Here is a 21,269-nt window from a genome sequence, read left to right on the forward strand (position 1 = left end):
AATGTTGTGGTAGAGTCCTGCTCCCTGCTGGTGAAATAAACTGTATTTCAGTCTTCTACTAGGCTACAGTGGCTTGTGAAAGTATTCACCCCCCTTGGCATTTCTCCTATTTTGTTGCCTTACAACCTGGAATGGATTTGGGGGGGGGTTGTATCATTTGATTTACACAACATGCCTACCACTTTGAAGATGCAAAATATTTTTTATTGTGAAACAAGAAATAAGACAAAAAAAGATTTACCCCGTCAAGTCAATACTTTGACGAGCCAACCTTTTTCAGCAATTACAGCTGCCAGTATCTTGGGGTATGTCTCTATAAGCTTGGCACATCTAGCCACTGGGATTTTTGCCCATTCTTCAAGGCAAAACTGCTACATCTCCAAGTTGGATGAGTTCCACTGGTGTACAGCAATCTTTAAGTCATACCACAGATTCTCAATTGGATTGAGGTCTGGGCTTTGACCAGGCCATTCCAAGACATTTAAATGTTTCCGCTTAAGCCACTTGAGTGTTGCTTTAGCAGTATGCTTAGGGTCATTGTCCTGCTGGAAGGTGAACCTCCGTCCCAGATTCAATTCTCTGGAAGACTGAAACAGGTTTGCCTCAAGAACATCTTTGTATTTATCATTCCTTCAATTCTGACCAATGTCCCAGTCCATGCCGATGAAAAACATCGCCACAGCATGATGCTGCCACCACCATACCTCACTGTTCTCGGGGTGATGAGGTGTTGGGTTTGCGCCAGACCTACCTTTTCCATGATTTCCAATGGGAGAGTCTCCCACATGCTTTTTGGTGAACACCAAACATGTTTGCTTATTCTTTTCTTTAAGCAATGGCTTTTTTCAGCTCCTTCAGGGTTATCTTTGGTCTCTTTGTTGCCTCTCTGATTAATGCCCTCCTTGCCTGGTCTGTGAGTTTTGGTGGGCAGCCCTCTCTTGGTAGGTTTGTTGCGGTGCCATATTCTTTCATTTTTTCATAAGGGATTTAAAAAAAAAATGGTGCTCCATGGGATGTTTAAAGTTTCAGATATTTTTTTTTTATAACCCAACCCTGATTTGTACTTCACAACTTTGTCCCTGACCTGTTTGGAGAGCTCCTTGGTTTTCATGGTGCTGCCCCTTGCGTCGTGGTGTTGCAGACTCTGTGGCCTTTCAGAACAGGTGTAGCTATGAGATCATTTGACACTTAATTAGTTAAATTGCACACAGGTGGGCTATGTGACTTCTGAAGGTAATTGGTTCTCCAGGTTTTATTTAGGAGCTTCATAGCAAAGGGGGTGAACACATATGCACGCACCACTTTTCCATTTTTTTAAATTATTTTCTCTTCACCAATTTAGACTATTTTGTGTATGTCCATTACATGAACTCCAAATAACAATACATTTATAATACAGGTTGTAATGCAACAAAATAGGAAAACGCCAAGGGGTGTGAATTCTTTTGCAAGGCACTGTATGTTGTAATGGTATATAGCGGGGCGGCAGGTAGCCTAGTGGTTAGAGCATTGGACTTGTAACCGAAAGGTTGCAAGATCGAATCCCCGAGCTGACAAGGTAAAAATTTGTTCTGCCTCTGAACAAGGTAGTTAACCCACTGTTCCTAGGGCGTCATTGAAAATAAGAATTTGTTCTTAACTGAGTTGCCTAGTTAAATAAAAAGGTAAAATAGCATTAGAAGCAACCAGGGTTACAAAATTCGGGAAACTATCCCTTGTTATTCCAGAAATACAGATTGAAGGATTCCTGGAATAAGCAGGAAATACACAATTTCTGGAACATTTTGGTTAAGTAACTGGAATTTTCCAACACTGGAAAATCACCCTCCTCTGTCAGTGGGTGTTACACAACAAGAAAAATCCTTTCCTAAAAGTAGACCAAACATCTTTTTAAATTTCATATGCATGATTAAAAAAAGTTTTATTCAAAGTTCTGCTGGTATACAGTACAGTGTATTACATGGTGATTTGGTCATGAAGCTCAAGATAGGCTACAGAACAGGATGAAACTGGCCATGGTAGAAAGGGTTTCAATATAGTACATCACTTTCCTGGGTCACATTTAAGTAGGCACAAACAGGATAAATAGTTTTGAATAAGTTGGGGGGGGGGAAAAAAAAAAAATCAGGAAGTAACCTTTTTTCCAAAGTGTTTTCTGCTGTTGTTTCATGGCAACGGAACTAAACTCTAGTATGCAAAGACTACATCCTCTATACAAAGTAGGAAGTACCAACATTGATCGTCTTGCTTGGTCTGTATTGAGGCTTTGTAGTATCAAGTGTGTTTATGTAGAAGACTAATCCAAATCTTAATGTGACAGATAGTTTAGCTCTAAATCTCAATATAAATCTGACTGAAATCATACACATCCCATCTTTAGTTAGAAAAAATTATAACCAACACAAAATAAATACATAGGTAAATAATACTGATTATGGTTCAAATACTACCACAGTCCAAAGAGTACTGCATACTGCTATGGTCCAGAGTACTGCTATGGTCCAGAGTACTGCATACTGCTATGGTCCAGAGTACTGCATACTGCTATGGTCCAGAGTACTGCATACTGCTATGGTCCAAAAAGTACTGCTATGGTCCAGAGTACTGCATACTGCTATGGTCCAGAGTACTGCATACTGCTATGGTCCAGAGTACTGCATACTGCTATGGTCCAAAGTACTGCATACTGCTATGGTCCAAAGAGTACTGCTATGGTCCAAAGAGTACTGCTATGGTCCAAAAAGTACTGCTATGGTCCAAAAAGTACTGCTATGGTCCAAATAGCACTGCATACTGCTATGGTCCAAATAGTACTGCATACTGCTATGGTCCAAATAGTACTGCTATGGTCCAAATAGTACTCCAAAAAGGACCAGCACCTAAATAGTACTCAGTATTACTACTTGGACCATAGCAGTACAATCTACTACTGCAGTACATAGAAATGAAAGAACAAAAAGTAACGGCAGGGGTTGTAACAGTAAATTGATGGGAGGGGGGGGGGCAGGTCCCAATTCAAATCCCTAGCCTCTACCCATAAATTCTTCCTGGTGGGGGGGGGGGGGGGGAAACAATGACAGAATTTCAACAAAAAGCTCTCAACCTATGGAGTCCTTTCAGATCTATAAGAGGGGAGGGTGTCAAATAGGGAATAAGGACAGAGGCAAGGGATCGGTTTGGAATGGAGCCAAAGTCAACTCTATGGGCCCCATCTCAAGCCCTAGACCGATGCACTTGTGCAGACCTGAGAGGAGGACACAAATATGGTATACTGTAGCTCCAGCGTAGGGCCTAGGGGTTGATTTGGGATTGGGCCAAAGAGCCGAAGGATGTGCTTCTCGGTCGCCCTCCGGTAGCCAATCAGAAGACAAGGAAGAAGTCATCTCCATTGGTGGTGTTCTGGTTGCATGTGTTCCCATTGGCACAGTCAGGTTCTGTCAGCCAATCCTGGGGGGTCACCCCAACGTCCAGGACGTGGGGGTTAGTACGGGACACCGCCAGTCTGGAGGGGTGGGGTGGGGTGAGAGATGGAAAGGGAGGAAGGGGAAAAAGTGATGGAATGGGTGAGAGGGTTGAAGAGAGGTAGGTAATGCATGTAATGACCTGCAGGGATTATTAGCTGAGTGGGGTGTTCAAACCCCTCTAACCCTGACCTGCTCCACTACAGAGGACCAGCAGACCCCCTCTAACCCTGACCTGCTCCACTACAGAGGACCAGCAGACCCCCTCTAACCCTGACCTGCTCCACTACAGAGGACCAGCAGACCCCCTCTAACCCTGACCTGCTCCACTACAGAGGACCAGCAGATGTTGAATGATCCCAATCAGAAGTGAACTGATGCAGTAAGTACAACAGTGGGTCCTACACAAGGAAGTGTGGCTGATGCAGTAAATACAACAGTGGGTCCTACACAAGGAAGTGTGGCTGATGCAGTAAATACAACAGTGGGTCCTACACAAGGAAGTGTGGCTGATGCAGTAAGTACAACAGTGGGTCCTATTCAAAACTTGCTTGAACTTTCAATTGTATACATGAGATATTGGGTCTGGTAGGAGTTGACACACAAAACAGGAAGTTACTAAACATCAACACCGTCGCAAAACATGACATGTATGCTGCCCTACCAAGCAAAAAGACAGTAACTGCTCATTGCGTGGACATGAGAATTTTTTTTGTTTGTTTTAAATGTATTTACCTTGGTTTCACAGTAACTGCTAACATGACCCCCATTTTCTCCAAAACACAAATAGAGACAGGATACTTGTCCATATGAATAAGAATGCATTTAAACATAGCAAAAATGACATGAACTCATTTTTGACCAAATGAGCAGTTACTGACTTTTTTCCTTGGTAGGGCAGTATGGAGGGCTCATTTTATACACAACGGCTGTTATTGTAGCACAAGGAGTGTTTATGGTTGGGTCAGTGGACTGTATTAATGATGGTGTTTTAGGTTAGGCTAGAGTCCACTCTACACCAAACACACAGCAGTGTTACCTGGAGACAGTATACAGAAAGGGAGGTGGAGCTACACACAGCTGTCACTTCCTTATTATGTCACACTCATTTCCTGTCAGGGTTGGGCTGATTGTTAGGCTGCATTAAGACTCCTCAAATACCAGCCCTCCCCCCCCCCCCCGTCAATATATTACATAAAAAAAAAATAACATTAAGAGAATTCTGAATTCTATTTTAGAATATTTGTGTACAGGTTTTGTTTTCCTTGAAGAGTTTGTCCTAAAAATGTATTGTTTCAACAAGATTTTATATACATCTTGTACAGACTACACCTAATATTGAACAGAAGAGGTATTTGGATTTAATTAAAATGTCCTTTAATTCAAATTCTAAATGCAATTCTATATCCTGTTAACGGCTTCAATTCAAATTCAATAATTGAAATGTATGAGACATCCTGAATTCAATTCTGAATTGAGCCGGACCCTGTTCTCTGTATCATCTCTACCTCGGACTATTTCTCTAGTCCAACCCGGTCAGTCTGGAGGTCCAGTCTAGATGGAGCTGTGGAGTCACAGCTCCATCTGTGACTCCTCAGGGAAATCTGATCTGAGAAATCAATCGGCTCATTGATTTTGCTGTGGTCAATCAGCAGCAAGAAGTGACTCGCTTTATTGACAACAGATACATTTTAGGACGAGTGTCTTACCTAGAAAAAGCCTCATCCAAGTCTTCCTCGATTTCCTGCAAGAGAGAGAGATTGTGAGTTTCTGTAGCGAAAATATTTTTCTCCCATTTAGAGAGAAACGGTTGATGGATTATTTGAGACGTACCCAGACAGTGTTGTTGTTATCTATGTTCTCGGTGTGGTCGTCCACCTGGAACTCCTCGTTGCCATTGGTTTCCAGAACCACGGCAACATGAGTCCGTTCCTCCAGGTCCAGCAGGTTACCCGTGGCAACATCTATGGAGACAAAATTCAGCCAATCAAATCAGCAAAGTTGAGTGTTTACAGTTGGACTCCAACTGCTTACAGAAAAATAAACTAATTATCAGGCTTAAATCCTATGGATCCAACCAAGGCCGCAGGAGGAGGAAAAGAGTCGATATCAGAAAGACATTTCATTGCTAAATAACATAAAGTAAATTACACTGTAGTCATTTAGCAGATGCTCTTATCCAGAGAGATGTACAATTAGTGCCTTCAACGTAACATCAATTTGTTGAACATTATATTAAAAATAAACAAGGTATTTTGTGTCTTCTGAATGTGTGCATTGGATAAAGATGGAGCGCGTGGGTCTGAGGCTGCGTTTACACAGCCAGTCCAGTTCTGATATTTTTCAGAGCTGATCGGAGGATTTTTTTTAAAAATCAGAATTGGGCTGCATGTGAAAATGCAGCCTTAGTGTCGCTCTGTGTGTGGATGTGCATCGCCTTACCTTCTCCTTTCAGACTAGCCAGGCTGTTGGATCCTTCTAATTGGGAGATGCCGGTTGCTTCTCCAGCCGAGCCGGACTTCACCCTGTTCTCTTTCTCTACAAGACACAAAATACTACCATCAACACACACGGCTACTGAACAGTTTCTACCCCACAAGCCAAAAGACTGCAGAAACAATTCATCAAAGTGGCTACCCAGACTATTTGCTTTGCCTGCCTTTGTATTGTTTTTACACCGACTCAACCCACACACGTAATACACACGCTGCTACTGAACTCAACCCACACACGTAATACACACACCGCTACTCTGTTTATTATCTATCCTGATTCCCTAGTCACTTATACCCCCTACCTACATATTACCTCAACTACCTTGTATCCCTGCACCGGTACTCCTTGTACAGAGCCTCGTTGCTGTCATTGTGTGTTACCATTTATTATTCCCCCCCCCCCCTTTAGCACATTTTTCTTACTTTAACTCTGCATTTGTGGAAAATGGCATTTCACTGTAAAGTCATCACCGGTTGTATTCGCCGCATGTGACAAATAACATTTGATTTCATATAGAAATGCTAAATTGTGCCCTTGTGACGCGTGTGTTAATACATGCATGTGTGCGTGTCCATCTCCCGGGTTGTGTGTAATGGGTGTTTGTATAGCAAAAATCTACTGTTATTGGCTGCATAAACATATTTAAAACCAGCTGTTATTGGCTGCATAAACATATTTAAACCAGCTGTTATTGGCTGCATAAACATATTTAAAACCAGCTGTTATTGGCTGCATACACATATTTAAACAGATGTTATAGCGGGTGTAGTGAAATGCTTGTGCTTCTAGCTCCGACAGTGCAGTAATATCTAACAATACAAAAAGTATTAGGACGAGCAATGTCGGAGTCTGTATGTACAGTAATATATATAATAGCCAGCATACGATAGAATATATATATATATAGCTGAAGAATAGTATATGTAACATCACAGTAATAGTTGAATAGGATGGACTAGAATACAGAATACAGTATATAAACACATATGAAATGGGTAAAACAGTATGTAAACACGATCAAAGTGACCAGCGTTCCATGACCCTGTACATAGGATAGCAGCGTCTAAGGTGCAGGGTAAAGTAACCGGATGCTAGCCGACTAGTGACAATGACTAAAGTTCAGGGCAGGGGAACTGGGTGGAGGCTGGCTAGTGGTGACTATTTAACAGTCCGATTACCTTGATGGAAGCTGTTTTTCCCAGCCTCAGCTTTGATGCACCTGTACAGACCTCACTTTCTGGATGGTAACAGGGTCTGAACAGCAACCTACCTTCTTTGGCAACCTGCCACAACTCAAAGGCCACTCTAAAGGCCTGTGCCACAGTCAGAGTCACTGCCTGGGCCTAGGAGAGAAAGAGACCATTCACAAAGCTGTTATAATGCTATAAGCCACAATGAAACAACATTAACTTTCATTAGCAATCAAAGGACACTGAAATTAAGAGTACAGATTATTTTATGGGACAACATGCAAACGTTATTAAAAAAGACCAAGTGAAACACATACTTTTATTATGTAAATGTATGTATGTATGTATGCGTGTATTAGTGTTCTCCAGAATCCTAGCAACACATGCAGTCGAAAAGGGAACACGAGGAGTGCAACCTTCTAATGTTTCCCCCGGGGGAACGAGAGAAGGCCAGTCAGATGCAGGGGTTATATTGGAAGCAAACATGTTTTAAAGGCAGGCTTTTGTTCCAGCCCCCGCTTTAATACACCCAATTCAGGTGCTCAAAGTCCTGTTGAGCAGCTGATTAGTAGAGTCAGCTGGGTTAGAGCAGGACTGGAACAAAACCTTGCACAACTAGTAGTTATAGTAGGAAGGTTGTTCCATCCTGTTCTAAGGAGTGGATTCATTTCCGTGTCTATCCCCTTCCCTAACCCCTAGATCAGCGTTATAGCAGTGGGGTTACTGGAGGACCAGGGTTATAGCGGTGGGGGGGGGGGGGGGGGGTGTGTGCTGTAGGACGACCAGGGTTATAGGGGGGGGGGGGGTGTGTGCTGTAGGACGACCAGGGTTATAGCGGCGGGGGGGGGGTGCTGTAGGACGACCAGGGTTATAGCGGCGGGGGGGGGGGGGTGCTGTAGGACGACCAGGGTTATAGCGGCGGGGGGGGGGGTGCTGTAGGAAGACCAGGGTTATAGCGGCGGGGGGGGTGTGCTGTAGGACGACCAGGGTTATAGCGGTGTGGGGGGGGGGGGGGGGGTGTGCTGTAGGACGACCAGGGTTATAGCGGTGGGGGGGGGGGGGGGGGGGGGTGTAGGACGACCAGGGTTATAGCGGCGGGGGGGTGTGCTGTAGGACGACCAGGGTTATAGCGGTGTGGGTGGGGGGGGGTGTAGGACGACCAGGGTTATAGCGGTGTGGGGGGGGGGGGTGTAGGACGACCAGGGTTATAGCGGCGGGGGGGGGGTGCTGTAGGACGACCAGGGTTATAGCGGTGTGGGGGGGGGGGGGGGGTGTAGGACGACCAGGGTTATAGCGGCGTGGGGGGGGTGCTGTAGGACGACCAGGGTTATAGCGGCGGGGGGGGGGGTGCTGTAGGACGACCAGGGTTATAGCGGCGGGGGGGGGGTGCTGTAGGACGACCAGGGTTATAGCGGCGGGGGGGGTGCTGTAGGACGACCAGGGTTATAGCGGCGGGGGGGGTGCTGTAGGACGACCAGGGTTATAGCGGCGGTGGGGGGGTGCTGTAGGACGACCAGGGTTATAGCGGCGGGGGGGGGGGGGGTGCTGTAGGACGACCAGGGTTATAGCGGCGGGGGGGTGTGCTGTAGGACGACCAGGGTTATAGCGGCGGGGGGGGGTGCTGTAGGACGACCAGGGTTATAGCGGCGGGGGGGGGGGTGCTGTAGGACGACCAGGGTTATAGCGGTGTGGGGGGGGGGGGGGGGGTGTGCTGTAGGACGACAAGGGTTATAGCGGTGTGGGGGGGGGGGGGGGGTGTAGGACGACCAGGGTTATAGCGGCGGGGGGGGGGGGGTGCTGTAGGACGACCAGGGTTATAGCGGCGGGGGGGGGTGCTGTAGGACGACCAGGGTTATAGCGGCGGGGGGGGTGCTGTAGGACGACCAGGGTTATAGCGGCGGGGGGGGTGCTGTAGGACGACCAGGGTTATAGCGGCGGTGGGGGGGTGCTGTAGGACGACCAGGGTTATAGCGGCGGGGGGGGGGGGGGTGCTGTAGGACGACCAGGGTTATAGCGGCGGGGGGGTGTGCTGTAGGACGACCAGGGTTATAGCGGCGGGGGGGGGTGCTGTAGGACGACCAGGGTTATAGCGGCGGGGGGGGGTGCTGTAGGACGACCAGGGTTATAGCGGTGTGGGGGGGGGGGGGGGGGTGTGCTGTAGGACGACCAGGGTTATAGCGGTGTGGGGGGGGGGGGGGGGGTGTAGGACGACCAGGGTTATAGCGGTGTGGGGGGGGGGGGGGGGGTGTAGGACGACCAGGGTTATAGCGGTGTGGGGGGGTGCTGTAGGACGACCAGGGTTATAGCGGTGGGGGGGTGGGGGGTGCTGTAGGAGGACCAGGGTTATAGCGGTGGGGGTGCTGTAGGAGGACCAGGGTTATAGCGGTGGGGGTGCTGGAGGACCAGGGTTATAGCGGTGGGGGTGCTGGAGGACCAGGGTTATAGCGGTGGGGGTGCTGGAGGACCAGGGTTATAGCGGTGGGGGTGCTGGAGGACCAGGGTTATAGCGGTGGGGGTGCTGGAGGACCAGGGTTATAGCGGTGGGGGTGCTGGAGGACCAGGGTTATAGCGGTGGGGGTGCTGGAGGACCAGGGTTATAGCGGTGGGGGTGCTGGAGGACCAGGGTTATAGCGGTGGGGGTGCTGGAGGACCAGGGTTATAGCGGTGGGGGTGCTGGAGGACCAGGGTTATAGCGGTGGGGGTGCTGGAGGACCAGGGTTATAGCGGTGGGGGTGCTGGAGGACCAGGGTTATAGCGGTGGGGGTGCTGGAGGACCAGGGTTATAGCGGTGGGGGTGCTGGAGGACCAGGGTTATAGCGGTGGGGGTGCTGGAGGACCAGGGTTATAGCGGTGGGGGTACTGGAGGACCAGGGTTATAGCGGTGGGGGTACTGGAGGACCAGGGTTATAGCGGTGGGGGTACTGGAGGACCAGGGTTATAGCGGTGGGGGTACTGGAGGACCAGGGTTATAGCGGTGGGGGTACTGGAGGACCAGGGTTATAGCGGTGGGGGTACTGGAGGACCAGGGTTATAGCGGTGGGGGTACTGGAGGACCAGGGTTATAGCGGTGGGGGTACTGGAGGACCAGGGTTATAGCGGTGGGGGTACTGGAGGACCAGGGTTATAGCGGTGGGGGTACTGGAGGACCAGGGTTATAGCGGTGGGGGTACTGGAGGACCAGGGTTATAGCGGTGGGGGTGCTGGAGGACCAGGGTTATAGCGGTGGGGGTGCTGGAGGACCAGGGTTATAGCGGTGGGGGTGCTGGAGGACCAGGGTTATAGCGGTGGGGGTGCTGGAGGACCAGGGTTATAGCGGTGGGGGTGCTGGAGGACCAGGGTTATAGCGGTGGGGGTGCTGGAGGACCAGGGTTATAGCGGTGGGGGTGCTGGAGGACCAGGGTTATAGCGGTGGGGGTGCTGGAGGACCAGGGTTATAGCGGTGGGGGTGCTGGAGGACCAGGGTTATAGCGGTGGGGGTGCTGGAGGACCAGGGTTATAGCGGTGGGGGTGCTGGAGGACCAGGGTTATAGCGGTGGGGGTGCTGGAGGACCAGGGTTATAGCGGTGGGGGTGCTGGAGGACCAGGGTTATAGCAGTGGGGGTGCTGGAGGACCAGGGTTATAGCGGTGGGGGTGCTGGAGGACCAGGGTTATAGCGGTGGGGGTGCTGGAGGACCAGGGTTATAGCGGTGGGGGTGCTGGAGGACCAGGGTTATAGCGGTGGGGGTGCTGGAGGACCAGGGTTATAGCGGTGGGGGTGCTGGAGGACCAGGGTTATAGCGGTGGGGGTACTGGAGGACCAGGGTTATAGCGGTGGGGGTACTGGAGGACCAGGGTTATAGCGGTGGGGGTGCTGGAGGACCAGGGTTATAGCGGTGGGGGTGCTGGAGGACCAGGGTTATAGCGGTGGGGGTGCTGGAGGACCAGGGTTATAGCGGTGGGGGTGCTGGAGGACCAGGGTTATAGCGGTGGGGGTGCTGGAGGACCAGGGTTATAGCGGTGGGGGTACTGGAGGACCAGGGTTATAGCGGTGGGGGTGCTGGAGGACCAGGGTTATAGCGGTGGGGGTGCTGGAGGACCAGGGTTATAGCGGTGGGGGTGCTGGAGGACCAGGGTTATAGCGGTGGGGGTGCTGGAGGACCAGTGTTGGAAAACACTGCTTTAGTGTTCACAGAACTGAAAGGATGGCAATAAAACAAAAACATTTTTTTAAAGCAACATGCCACAATTTCAAAGATTTCACTGTTCTAGTTCATATAAGGAAACCAGTCAATTGAAATAAATGCATTAGTACCTAATCTATGGATTTCACATGACTGGGAATACAGATATGCATCTGTCGGTCACAGATAAAATTAAAATAATTTTAAAAACGGTGACATCAGCACACAGTGAGGCCGGTGGGACGTACTGCCAAATTCTCTAAAATGACATTGGGGCAGTTTACGGAAGAGAAATTAACATTCTATTCTCTGACAACAGCTCTGGTGGACATTCCTGCAGTCAGCATGCCAAATTGCAGGATCCCTCAAAACTAGAGACATCTGTGGCATTGTGTTGTGTGACAAAACTGCACATTTTAGAGTGGCCTTTATTGTCCCCCAGCACAAGGCGCACCTGTAATGATCATGCTGTTTAATCAGCTTCTTGATATGCCACATCTGTCAGGTGGATGAATTATCTTGGCAAAGGAGAAATGCTCACTAACAGGAATATAAACAAATTTGTGCACAACATTTGGGAGATATAAGCTTTTTGTGCAGTATGGAAGATTTCTGTGATCTTTCCTTTCAGCTCACGAAACATGGGACTAGCACTTTACATGTTGCATTTATATTTGTGTTCAGTGTAGATAGGTTAAATAAAAAACATTCAGTTAGCCTACAGGAGGTCCAAGCAGATGCATAAGAATATTTCTGAGACTCATCCAGTCCTGTCAGATTATAGGGCTTGTTGTGGTGTCAGTTCACACTCACCACTTTCCTCTTGGAGCAGAGGTAGGCGTGGCACTCCAGTGTTCCGTTGAGGGCGTTCTGGGAAATGTAGGCAAACACCTTGTAGTGCAGCTTGTCCGCCGTGCAGTAGGATATCCTGCAGACAACAAGGACAAAGGTTAAAAATGTCCAGAGGGCAAAATAAATTCAGCGGTTTACAGTTACGCTTCAAAATGGCAAGTGTCCTCAGAGAGAGAGAGGAGAGAGAGATATCACCCAGCTCTGTGGAGGTCTGGTCTCCTGTGAGGAGCTGTATTTTCAAAGAAGATTTGAAGATTTGTCCTCTTCCCCACCACACACACACACACCTGTATATGGAGATGTTGTCTAGCAGCTGGTTGGTCAGACTATCGTAGAGCATTATACCCTGAGGAGAAACCCTCAGAGACACTTTCTGAGGCTTCTTACCTCCCGCTTTGGCCTGGAGGGGACAGAGTTGATGACAGAGAATATAGATTCATTACAAAGGTTTGGCCTGGAGGGGACAGAGTTGATGACAGAGAATATAGATTCATTACAAAGGCTTTGGCCTGGAGGGGACAGAGTTGATGACAGAGAATATAGATTCATTACAAAGGCTTTGGCCTGGAGGGGACAGAGTTGATGACAGAGAATATAGATTCATTACAAAGGCTTTGGCCTGGAGGGGACAGAGTTGATGACAGAGAATATAGATTCATTACAAAGGCTTTGGCCTGGAGGGGACAGAGTTGATGACAGAGAATATAGATTCATTACAAAGGCTTTGGCCTGGATCTATGAGATAATATAATAACAATAATTAGACAAAGATTTTAAAATAGTCACAATAAAAGCAAGATCTCTCTATCGATTATCAGTAAGCATTGATGCTAAGAAAAGATGAACAATATAAATGAAACCAATACAGCTAATTGGTCATTTGTTTTTAAAGGAGCAGGCCACGTTATTTAGTTATCGTGAAGCACTTAACAAGAAAAAAATGCTGTTCTTGAGAGCAGAAGCAATCAAGAACAACTCCAAAAATATAATCTAAAATCAAGAGTTTAGGAACTTCCTGTGCTTTGAAATTCCAATCCCTCCTACTTGTATGACATCACAGCTCACCGTGGCAACGATCCTCTTGACAGCAGCTGCTGATAGGTCCTCTCCTTTGGCCTGGTCCACCAGGGTCATGCCTAGGTGGCGGAGGTTAAAGGTCATGCCATCTACAACAGTCTCCCTCGTGTCGGTCCAGTTCTCAGGAAGTTCTAGAGAGACAGGTTATAAGATTGACGCCCTATTCCTTACAACCATAGCAAGGTTATTATAGTAAAACGAAAACTGAAACTAAAATAAAGAATTTAGTAATCTGATTTTTTTTTTTTTTTTACAATTTGATGTTTTATATTATCTTTAAAAAGTGGCCAAAAATCAAATGTGGTTTAATGCTGAAAGTAGATGGGGAGGTTTCAAATAGCTAGTGATAATGATGCACAAGCTAGCAAGCGTTGAATCCAGCAAGCATCTCGACCACATTTCTTCGGAAATACAGCTTCCTCGTATCTAAGACTGTCTGAGGGTCTCCGCTGGCAGGGCATTCAGGGCCCTGTCTGAGGGTCTCCCCTGGCAGGGCATTCAGGGCCCTGTCTGAGCTGTGGAAATACCTGGAAGAGGTAAAGGGGGGCGTGTTTACAGAGTCATCTCTCCAGTTCTGGCAGGCAAAGATGGCCGTTTATCCAAAGCTGTGGTTTCTGCCCCTGCATCCCAAGCGTTAGTGGAGAGAATATTCTGTCTGTGGACAACGGTCATCTGGCTTAAGAAACCGAACGACCACCTCTCTGGAACGCAGAGTCTTGTTTGGTTTAACAGAAACACACACAGAAGTTAGCATGGGCAGTGCCCTTGAGGACTTTTGCCATTTTTTTAAAATTTATTTAGTCAACTGGGCAGGACTTCCAACTTCATTGGCTGAGCCCTCCTGATGACCGGGTTGGTATGACCCGATGACCCGGGGTTGTAGTCATGACAGCCGGGTCATCAGGAAGGAAATCAGCCAATGAATTTTACTCTTGAAGAAGAAAATTGACTATTTCAAGATGGAGATGTCCTCAACAGTGCTGCCCATGTTCTCACAGACACCCTCATGACACAGACACAGAGATGAGTTGTCTATCCAAGTCTATGGTCCCATCTCCTTATGTATTACTGCCCCCCAGTGGCAAGAAGTGACATTCCCAAAAAATAACTATAAGCCTACAACACAAACGTCTCCTAGACTACCACAGCTACTTTCTCTCCCAAACACTAAATAATATTTTTTTTTTTAAACTATAAAAATGGTTTATCAAACAAAACAACCAGTAAGTCAAGTCAGAAAACTGACTGAAACTAAACTGAATTTCAAATAAAAACCTAATATTAAAAATCACAAAACTATAATAAAGTTTGAACCATAGAGATACATACTCTCTGGGATCAAGACCAGTAGATGGTCATGACCTCCAGGTTGTTCTCACATGCATCTGTCCAGTTTCCAAGCAGCTAGGTGGGTCAAAGTCCAGATGCTATATTCAACCATGTTTGAGAACAAGGTCAATACTATGAGAGATGTAGCAACCTATATCTGTCTCTGAAATACTGTTGACTCAGTGTTGGTCTCTCGCTAGCTGAGCTAAAGATATTTTCCTTTAACAGGACTTTGTTTTTGAATATGAACGTGAAAAAAAAATGTCTAAAACAGTTTCTAAAAAACACTATATGGATCAGGGTGGAAGAAAATAACTGTAGGTAAAAGTACATGTTTTTACTCAGAACTAACCTATAGCTGACCTGTAAAAGAGGGCAAAATATTGAGGGGGAGAAAAGGGAAAAATATTGAGTAAAAAAAGGGAATAGTCTTGTACACTAACTTTGACAAGCAATGATAAGAGAAAGATGTTAATCTGTTCCAGAGTCTCCATCAATGTTTTCATTGTTTTTAGCCTGGGGTAAGTTATCTAGGACCAGCTACCCTCTACGAAACCTTTTCCTGACAACTTCTAGCATGCTGCACTCATCATGGAGAAGAAACGTTAGTGGGCGTGACATTTGGATAGAGCTATGTGGATGGGTAGCCAGGGAAATTAAACCTTAACATGCAGTAGGTAACTTCATCCCACTTCCATGTTTAATTGAAGGAGAAAGACAAGAGAGCCAAACGGGGGGGGACGGGGGGGAAGACAGTGAGTAATATTAAATATTGAAGTCCATTTTCTCATTCCTCATCTCTGTGCATCTGTAGCCTTCTAGAACTCTGGAGATCTAGAGCACACTTCCATACACACAGATGCAGACACACACAGACCTTCTCTCTCTCTCTTTTACCCAGATACAGACACGCCACATAGACGTTCTCTCACAGACACGGGCCAAGAGCTACCACATACACACCATCCCCAGAACAGTTACATTTAAAACTAGAAAACACTCCCAGTGTTATCTGGTTTGTTAACCACGATTCTGACGAATGACCATAACATATACATCCCTGTCTATCATGAGGAGGATTGCGTGTGTGTGTGTGTGTGTGTGTGTGTGTGTGTGTAGTAACATGCAGCTCTGCTTGGAGAGGAGACTGACTGACTGATGACCAGACAACAGGATGGCTTCAGGTTGAGGTTCTTGAGGGGAATCAGCTGAATGTACGTGTGGGATGACAAGACACCAGAGAAACACACTCCTAAATGTCATCATTAATGACTCTCCCTTATCAGTCTCTCAAAAATCAAAGAATTTGGCAGAGATGGTTATGAAGGAAGTTCTTGAGTGCTTCTTTGCAGTTTGCATCATTGTCAAGTCTTCAAGTATGAGGGATAAGATGAATGGAGGGAGAGAGAGAGAAATGAGGGGAAGAGTGGAGGGAGAAATGGAGAAGGCTAGGATATGCGTTTCTGTCATATAGATCCAGTGCTTCACTTCAGGTCTACATAGTCTGTTATCTAGGGACATTGGACTACTAGGAGCTGACTTCTGACAGGGCTAACATCCAATGAAAACACTGCTTCTTAGAAGACCTGAGAGCTATGTCCAATGAAATTACTTCTTCTTAGAAGACCAGAGAGGGTTCAAGATCATGTAAGGTTTCTGGATGTAAGTTGGACCTATAGATTAGACTACAGTGACACACGATAACGCAGGGAGGTCGACCGCTCTGTCCCAATGCAGACCAAAGGTAACAAAAACATTGCCACAGCAACAGGAAACACAGAGCCCTCTATCAACACACCAGCCAATTAGAATCCAGGGATTTCAAGGTGGATATAAAATGAGTGAACAAACAATAATAGTGAATTCTCAGAACTCTGTCAACTACACCTATAGGAATGAGGAAAAACATTACATTCACAGAAGTCAACACATACTAATCGAGTATGGGGGGGGGGGGTAGAACTAAATGGATTTCACAGAACTACCACAGGAGTGACTGAACAAACATGACTAATTAGTGACTAATGAGTATTCTAGTTCCTAATTCTAATGGTATGTACTGTAGAAATAAGCAGTGCCTTATAATACTGTGTAATAAATAAGAGGACAAACGATACTGTTGGTGATGTGTAGTGACGTGGCCTCAAATGGACAAATATCACCCAATGGTCCATGTGTCAAGAGGACGTGGGGGGGGAAAAACAGCCAAGGTGGCTTTTACCTCAACCCATTTCTAAAACCCTCTCTAACACAAAAGCCATCTGTTTGACATGGGATGAGGAAAGGGAGAGAGGTGTTGTATATATTACCCTTGGGCGTTGCAGAGAAAAATTAGTTTTTTGGGGGGAGACGGTAAATGGATTATACATCTGTGCCTGAGGGCAACTTCTATCCAACTCCCAGTCTAGTAGACTGGGGACAATATCTTCCTACACAGTATTATAAGGCTCTGCTTTATTTCCACAGGACATACCATAGAATTAGGAAGTAGAACGAACGACACTATAGGAGTGGGGTCCTGCAGGCTGAACGATACTATAGGAGTGGGGTCCTGCAGGCTGAACGATACTATAGGAGTGGGGTCCTGCAGGCGACACTATAGGAGTGGGGTCCTGCAGGCTGAACGATACTATAGGAGTGGGGTCCTGCAGGCTGAACGATACTATAGGAGTGGGGTCCTGCAGGCTGAACGATACTATAGGAGTGGGGTCCTGCAGGCTGAACGATACTATAGGAGTGGGGTCCTGCAGGCTGAACGATACTATAGGAGTGGGGTCCTGCAGGCTGAACGACACTATAGGAGTGGGGTCCTGCAGGCTGAACGATACTATAGGAGTGGGGTCCTGCAGGCTGAACGACACTATAGGAGTGGGGTCCTGCAGGCTGAACGATACTATAGGAGTGGGGTCCTGCAGGCTGAACGACACTATAGGAGTGGGGTCCTGCAAGCTGAACGATACTATAGGAGTGGGGTCCTGCAGGCTGAACGATACTATAGGAGTGGGGTCCTGCAGGCTGAACGATACTATAGGAGTGGGGTCCTGCAGGCTGAACGACACTATAGGAGTGGGGTCCTGCAGGCTGAACGACACTATAGGAGTGGGGTCCTGCAGGCTGAACGACACTATAGGAGTGGGGTCCTGCAGGCTGAACGACACTATAGGAGTGGGGTCCTGCAAGCTGAACGATACTATAGGAGTGGGGTCCTGCAGGCTGAACGATACTATAGGAGTGGGGTCCTGCAGGCTGAACGACACTATAGGAGTGGGGTCCTGCAGGCTGAACGATACTATAGGAGTGGGGTCCTGCAGGCTGAACGATACTATAGGAGTGGGGTCCTGCAGGCTGAACGACACTATAGGAGTGGGGTCCTGCAGGCTGAACGATACTATAGGGGTGGGGTCCTGCAAGCTGAACGATACTATAGGAGTGGGGTCCTGCAGGCTGAACGATACTATAGGAGTGGGGTCCTGCAGGCTGAACGACACTATAGGAGTGGGGTCCTGCAGGCTGAACGATACTATAGGAGTGGGGTCCTGCAGGCTGAACGATACTATAGGAGTGGGGTCCTGCAGGCTGAACGACACTATAGGAGTGGGGTCCTGCAGGCTGAACGATACTATAGGGGTGGGGTCCTGCAAGCTGAACGATACTATAGGAGTGGGGTCCTGCAGGCTGAACGATATGGGTCACTAGTGATGACAGAACTTTTTCCCCAGCCTGGAAAACAGATTCAGAACCAGGGAACCTAAACACTCAGAACGCCTACTGTAGATTAGAGACCAGAAAGCAGGTCACTCACTGCCAGTAGCTTTAAAAATCAACATTACCTACCTCTACATCACATTTTATGTTAACTTCAACATGATTTCATGAGTGGTTTATTTAACTAGGCAAGTCAGTTAAGAACAAATTCTTATTTTACAATGACGGCCTACCCCGGCCAAGCCCTCCCTTAACCCAGATGACGCCAGGCCAATTGTGCGCCTCCCTATGAGACTTCCGATCACAGCCGGTTGTGATACACCCCTGGATCGAACCAGGGTCTGTAGTGACGCCTCGAGCACTGAGATGCAGTGCCTTTAGACCACTGTGCCACTCGGGAGGCCCCTAAATAAGAGGCTATAATAAAACCCAACATCCATAAGTGTGTTAACAACGGAGGAAGCACCAGCAGTTCCCAAGCCTGAACCCAGCCATGCTGCGGACCAGAGGAGAAGAGGTAAGAGGGATTACTGGGCCCAAAAATCTGTCTTCTCCAGCAGGTGCTGTTTTTGGATGGAGGACAATAAGAGTGTTGAATGTGGTTAAACAAAACATTTAATAGAATCTAAGTTTGGTTGTTGAGTGTACGGACAAACATTTTATATCAAGAGTTGTGCCTGTTGTTCACACGCACATCTGCCCTCTCATTGGCTAGAACGATCCCACCTTCCATTTCTTTTTTTTTCTTTTTATACATGTATTTCGTTGTCAGAGCAACCATTTGAGTATCTGGTTACTAACGTGGATAATGTGTGGATTTACTGACTGAAGCACCCCTGTAGCTGTTATCGTGACTATAGTGATTAGTAGTTCTAGTTTCCCCGGCCGCCACCGAATCCCCCACCCTAGCCCGGGATCAAGTGAGACTTAGCACACAATCTGCATCCTACCCTCTTCACTACATAGTGCACTACTATTGACAAAGGTCCCATAAGGCTTGGGTCAAAAGTAGTGCACTATGTAGCGAATAGGGTGGCCAACTGACCTCTAAATATGCCCCCACAGTGCCGGTAGTTGTTACATTAGCGTACAAAAACAGCCACGTGTTCCAGTTCCATTGAGACGATTCTTAAGAACGCTACACGGACCTTCAAAACTACTGAGGAGGAGGATAGACTTAATTCAAACATTGGTATCGTTTGTTATTTTAAAAGTGGATATTTAAGTGGACTATTTATCAGTGGTGGAAAAAGGACTCAAAAAGTCATACTTGAGAAAATGAGTCCTTTTCTATTAAAAGGTGTCAAGTAAAAGTGAGTCACCCAGTAAATTATTACTTGAGTAAAAAAGTATTTGGTTTTAAAATGTACTTAAGTATCAAAGTATTAATGATTTAAAATCCTTATATTAAGCAAACCAGACAGTACACTACAACTGACATTCATTTACAAACAAAGCATGTGTTTAGTGAGTCCGCCAGATGAGAGGCAGTAGGGATGACCAGGGATGTTCAGATCAGAGTCAGTAGGGATAACCAGCGATGTTGATAAGTGAGTGAATTGGACCATTTTCCTGTCCTGCTAAGCACTCAACATGTAACGAGTACTTTTTGGTGTCAGAGAAAATGTATGGAGTAATAAGTACATTATTTTATTTTGGAATGTAGTGAAGTAAAAGTTGTCAAAATATACATAGTAAAGTAGAAATACACCCCCAAAAAACTACTTAAGTATTTTACACCACTGCTATTTATGTACAGGCAAAATTATCCCTATTAGGCTACTGTAATAGTACACTGAACCGCGTCAGTAAAAGAGTTCCCAGTATAGGGACAAAGTAGACAGCGTACTGTTATCCAAACAGGCAATTAAGTCATTGCATGAGATGAGTATGGTTACCAAGGGTGTGGTGCATTTCAGGATCTGATCTCATAAATTGGGAAGACTTGCGGATAGTGGATCACTAGATAGGAAGGTCCTCAGCCTACACTGCCAGTCTTATCAAAATCCCCCCCCCCCCAAAAAAAGCGGTATTATATTGTAATCGGGTTAATTTCATTAGGAAACACGTAGTTGCTACATGTTTGTTTCTTACTTGATTGGTAGCGTAATTGTGCCCCCACGTAGGCATGACAACAGTAGCCTAGCCTAGAGAGTGAACTAATGAAAAACATGTAATGGATATATGATTGATGAAATTATGTAAAAGTGTGGCACTGGATCTAACAAGTGTTACTAAGTAGCCAACAAACGACCAGAAATTCGGCATATCATGAAAATTGCACCCACAAACATAACAATTGGCAAGTGTTAATAATTCGCTGTGTTTACACCACTAAAACAATTTGTCGAATACTTTGTTCAGTACAAAGCATAGGCGAAAAGGAGTGATGCAAATATCAGAGTACGTTTTCACTTAAAAACAAACCTTACTTTTATGTTTGCCCGAATTCCAAGACCGTTTCGCGATACTTGGACTTCGGATGATAGCTCTTCCAGCCGACCGTAAGGCATCCATCACCGACTTTAGGACAAGAAAACTTGACAAAACAAGTTTGTAGACCACAGAGCTCCAAAGACTGTAGTTGACTTCTTAGTCTTTGGGATGAGTTGAATTGGGACCCGGTGTGCGGCGCTATATCTGCTAATCAACCGAACGGGAATCCCCACCAAACATACGTCAGGAGGGAATCCCAAGAGGTCAAAACAGTGTCAAGCGGCATTTGATTAAAAAATAAATAAATAAAATGCCTTTGCTTTATTTCCTGTTATCTGCAACTGTGATATCAACAAGTGATAACGAAGAAGCTAGACTACTTGTCCCAATGTTTTAAAACATATATATTTTTTAAAAGCGCAAGTCATTAGTTATCAACAAAAATAACGTACTGTCGCCACCTTGTGGTCATAAACTGTAACACCCCTCCTGCTCCTATTGTATACAATTCGAATCCGTATTCAGTATTGAAGTAAACCAGAGGGAAAATGTATGTTCACAG

At 46.5% G+C, this 21,269-nt stretch overlaps 1 protein-coding gene across 1 annotated transcript; it reads right to left on the reverse strand.

Moving 5' to 3' along the window:
- Positions 1–1,904: 1,904 nt before the first annotated feature.
- LOC139559096 (low density lipoprotein receptor adapter protein 1-A-like) lies at positions 1,905–21,170 on the reverse strand. Its single transcript, XM_071374799.1, has 9 exons — positions 20,704–21,170; positions 13,226–13,368; positions 12,448–12,560; positions 12,122–12,236; positions 7,228–7,300; positions 5,904–5,993; positions 5,295–5,425; positions 5,171–5,205; positions 1,905–3,502 (listed from the first exon to the last, which is right to left on the reverse strand). The coding sequence occupies exons 1-9, from the start codon at positions 20,786–20,788 to the stop codon at positions 3,361–3,363; spliced, it is 927 nt and encodes a 308-aa protein (XP_071230900.1). The 5' UTR covers positions 20,789–21,170; the 3' UTR covers positions 1,905–3,360.
- Between the last annotated feature and the right edge of the window lie 99 nt (positions 21,171–21,269).

Source organism: Salvelinus alpinus, chromosome 29 (genome assembly GCF_045679555.1).
Source record: "Salvelinus alpinus chromosome 29, SLU_Salpinus.1, whole genome shotgun sequence".
In the NCBI taxonomy this organism is placed as follows: Eukaryota; Metazoa; Chordata; class Actinopteri; order Salmoniformes; family Salmonidae; genus Salvelinus; species Salvelinus alpinus.